A 4,223-nucleotide genomic window follows, 5' to 3' on the forward strand; every position below is an offset into this window, starting at 1 on the left:
TGTATAAATTGACTTAATGAAGAATTGTCTTCATGAGATGGATTTTGTCTCCAGAATATGGCGTTTCTGTCTGCTCAAGCCCACTTGGGGTCTTGAAGGCACATCAATAGTTTTCCTCACACGGGCTCTCAGGCTTCCTGTGTGGTTGATGCGTAGGAATCTGATCTTTTTGTTGCTGTTAGAAATGGGGCATCTCGTCCGCTGCGTTTTCTAACCCCGTGTGTCCGAGCGGCCCCAGACCTCACTACTGTCCTGAGCATCCCCTCTGCTGCCTGCCTGCCTCAGGATTGGGGACAGGCGTGAGGGAGGACACGAGGCAGGTGCAGCAGACCTGACCTGACCAGGGCACCAGCCCTGGGGAGGGTGCAAGGGGGCCAGGCAGGGCTTGAAGGAAGCAACGGGCCTCCCAGCGCAGCCGATTCCCGGCGAGATGTGGACAGGCTGCCGCTCGTGCACAAAAGCCTCGTCTGTCAGGATTCCTGCCTCCCTGGGAGACTGGATGGGAAGGCAGGGCCAGCTGACCTCGGCAGGCCTCAGCCACTTGTCGTCCAGAACAGGAACCAGACTGAGAGAGGCCACATCGCAGCCCCCCGGCACCGTGTGCCTGTGGCCGAGCAGGAGTCGGGCCCGCTTGGGGACAATGTCCTTGCATCAGAAAGCAGAGTGAGGACTGCCCAGAGCCGGCCCCGAGGTGGCCACGGGGGAGCCCAAGAAGGGGGTGGAGGCTGTTGTTGGCCAAGAGAAGGCATCGAATGGCCTGGCTGGACTGTGGAGCCGCACCGGGCAGGACAGCCGAGCAACCCGCCACTCGTTACCGGTGCATGCGCATAGTGTGACTAGGAGCGCGTGCGTGTGCGTGCATGCATGTTATGTGCGCACGTGAGCTCCCCATCGTGGAGCGTGGCCGCAGACCCCTCATCAGGGAAGACGCTGGGACACTCGTGGGCTTCATGTTTATCACACTGGGCTCACTGCCTCTGTGCGGGCCCTGGGCGGTGGCACGAGGACAGGCACAAGAAAGCAGATGGGTCACTCTCCATGGCCGTGACACTTTATTGGAATTAAACACGCACACACCAACCTTCCTGTTCATGGGCTCGTGCGCTCTTAAGTCAGTGTGCCATCCTGGAGCCCCTCACCCCTGGTCCCTGCCACACAGGAACCCCGCCATGGGAGGGGGACACACCCATCCCTCCAGAAATGGATTAAGCAACCAGCACATAAGCTTTATGCCCTGTTTCCAAGGTCAGTAAGACCCCACGGCTCCTCCAGCCTCGGCCAGGCCAGCGTCACCTTCTGACTGAGTGAGCAGGGCCCACTGCCCACAAGGACCAAGGCCAGCTCATGTCCTGACACAGTCCCTCTTCACGGAGGGGACCTGGGCATCAAGTGAGAGCCTGGTGTTCCCATCTCCCTTCCTTTCAGGCCCGGGAGGTGACCCTGATTTTCTGGCTCCAGAAAGAGGACGAGCAGAATTTCCAGAGGAAGGGGAGCAACGGGGAAGGCACTGAGGCCCAGCTCCAGGCCAGGGAGGCCCCCTCTGCTGCCCCTTCCGGAGGGCCCGGGTCTGCGGGCGAGGGGCTCAGGGCAGGGCCTCCAGCACGAAGGCGGGGCTCTGAGCGTCGGAGCCTTCCCGGCCCGGTCGAGGAGGATGTGGATGCTCTCGGGGGGCCGGGGCCTCCTGGGTCGGAGCGCCCGGGTTCAGCCTGTGCTGGAGCCAGCAGCTCATCTCTCTGGCAACAGCACGAAAAAGGCAGCCTTCAGGAAGCGTCCGAAGCTGCAGAGTGCGGCCACGAGCCAGTGGGAGCGGAAGCCGGGCTCCGTGCTGACCACACACTTGAGGACGTCGGTCTGGGAGGCAAGAGGACACAGTTAGAGAACAGAGCACCTTGTACGGGACGTCAGCGGACTCCTGTGAGGAGCTGCCTGAGGCTGTCAGGGAAGGTCTGCGGTCCGCTCTGGACCGCGGGAGGGGAAGGGAGGAGCTCGACGTGGGCAGAGGCCGGCAGATGGGACACTGCCCAGCTGGGGACTCCACCTCCATCCCCAGGCCAGGTGCCAGCTTCCAACACGGCCGCCTGCCTATTGCCCACAGGGCCACAAACACCCCCGCGTCCTGCCTCGGCACGGTGGAGCCTGGGGTCCAGGAAGCGACCAATCCAGCTACACCGTCCCTCAGAACAGGAGTGGGAACCGAGCTTTCCAGAAGCCCAGTGAACGGCCATTCCTTATTTCTTTCTATTCCTGCTGCAGTCTGGATGCTGAGCGTGGGGTCGACCGGTGCTGGCTCCCCGGAGGGGGGGGGGGTGGACAGCAGGAGGACAGAGGCTTCGGCGAGCTCCCTCTGCTGAGGAATGACCACAGCCAAGGGTCAACCTGGAAGCACTCTCGTCCCCACCAATGCCAACTCCAGAGGAGACCACAGCCCCAGCCACCGCGCGGCCTCAGCAGAGGCTAAGCTCTGTCGTCCCAGCCACTGGACGTCACACACCCTTGCCCACCACCCATCACAGAGGAGAAAACGGAGATCTCCTCTGGGGGGGCTGGCGCCCCAAGCCCAGGGCCCAGCAGCCCCCGAGGCCTGGCCGGGGCTGGGTGGGCAGGTGGGGGGCCCGGAGACTGTGGTGGGTATGACTCACGCACCCACCCCTGCGGGCTGGGCTGGTCTCATCCTGGCATCAGAACATGGCTGGGAGGGGGTAGGGTGCGGGGGCTCTGGGCAGTGACAGGACTTTCCCTCTCACAGGCCAAGGGGCCCACGTCTGCAGACCACCTTCTGCCACGCAGGGGCTCTGGGGCGGCAGGTCTTTAGCACCGGAGCTGGACGGGGGAGGCTCTGGGCGTGGAGGTAGCAGAGGGCCGGTCAGCACCGGAGCCGGGCAGCAGGAGCAGCTCTGGGCCTGGCAGCCCGGCCTCACCCCTCCTCCAGCCCCCACAACCCCCACCGCAGGTGCTCGGGCTCTCGGCCATCCCCACCCCCGCCGGGCACCTCAGGTCCCCCTCACCCATCCACCGCGCCTTCGCAGCCAGGGTGCCAGGGTCTTGCGCACAAATTCCCCGAGGCAGTCGACGAGCGCGTGGACCATGGCAGGCTGGGCCTGCCGCACACAGTCTACAGCCAGCCCTGCGGCCACCGAGTACAGGGACACCACCTTGCCCCACGTGATGCCTGCAGGGAGAGAGACACGCTGGTCAGAAGGCCGCCCAAGCCCCGGCTCCGGTCCGGCCCTCGGGCTCACAGGAAGGCTGAGACTGAGCCCCGCCGCTGCCACTCCTCCGACGCTGCCCCTCCCCGCAGCTCCCCGCCCGCACAGGCGCCCTGCGGGCCCCAGCCACCACCCGCGACGCGTCGGCCCTGCCACGCTCGAGGGCAGTGCTCGGGCGGAGATTTTCCCAGCCTCCATCACACACCTGCGCCCCTGCGCCGGAGCCCAGGCCAACCTCACGCCGCCCGCCGGCCACGGGAGGAGGTGAGGAGACAGCAAGGCCACGTGGGAAAGAGGAAACCGAGGCGGGGGGGGCGACTGACTCAGAGACGCGCACGCCGCACAGGGAGCGGCCTCCAGGGGCGCCTGCGCCGGGCCCGTCTGTTCTGAGGGGCCAGGTGAGGGCACCGGGACGCGGTCTGCACACAGCCGCCGAGGCCCGAGGGGAGCCGCCTTCCAGCCCAAGGAGCTCGGCGAAGCAGAGCCACCACGGAGCCCGCCGGCGGGCAGAGGCCGCGAAGGACAGTGCGGGCAAGCAGGCCCGCCGACGCTGGGGCGCGGGCCTCCTTACAGCGCAAGGACGCGCACGAGTCAGCGGGAGCACAGAGTAAACAGCTGCGTCACAAAGGAAAACTACAAACGCATCAAACGTCTGCAAAATGTCTGCCCTCACGAATAACCGAAGAAAGGTCAGAGAACACAAGTAAGATTGCCATCTATCAGATTAGAGCTGCACATGTCTGCGCGCCGCACCTTGTGGGCCGGGGGGGGCACACAGCCGGAGCGCGCCCGCAGGCGCCGTGAAAGGCCACGCCCCGCACGCCCCGCCGCCCCGCACGTCCCGCCGCCCCGCACACGCCGCCGCCCTGCACGCCCCACACGCCCCGCACGCGCCGCCGCCCCGCACGCCCCACACGCCCCGCACGCGCCGCCGCCCCGCACGCCCCACATGCCCCGCACGCGCCGCCGCCCCGCACGCCCCACATGCCCCGCACGCACACGCCCCGCACGCCCCAC

General features: G+C 66.3%; 1 protein-coding gene across 2 annotated transcripts in view; it reads right to left on the reverse strand.

The window, feature by feature from the left end:
• Positions 1–1,035: 1,035 nt before the first annotated feature.
• BOK (BCL2 family apoptosis regulator BOK) overlaps positions 1,036–4,223 on the reverse strand; it is an 11,643-nt gene continuing 8,455 nt past the window's right edge. The window contains exons 4-5 of one of the 2 annotated variants that reach the window (XM_032429941.1): positions 3,006–3,169; positions 1,036–1,851 (exon numbers count right to left, since the gene is read on the reverse strand). In XM_032429941.1, coding sequence (XP_032285832.1) covers positions 1,726–1,851; positions 3,006–3,169 — 290 coding nt within the window. In that variant the 3' untranslated portion in view covers positions 1,036–1,725. The remainder of the gene's footprint in view (positions 1,852–3,005; positions 3,170–4,223) is intronic. The other variant, XM_032430001.1, reaches the window with a different exon arrangement.

This window comes from Phoca vitulina, unplaced genomic scaffold (assembly GCF_004348235.1).
Source record: "Phoca vitulina isolate PV1807 unplaced genomic scaffold, GSC_HSeal_1.0 scaffold1, whole genome shotgun sequence".
NCBI lineage: Eukaryota > Metazoa > Chordata > Mammalia > Carnivora > Phocidae > Phoca > Phoca vitulina.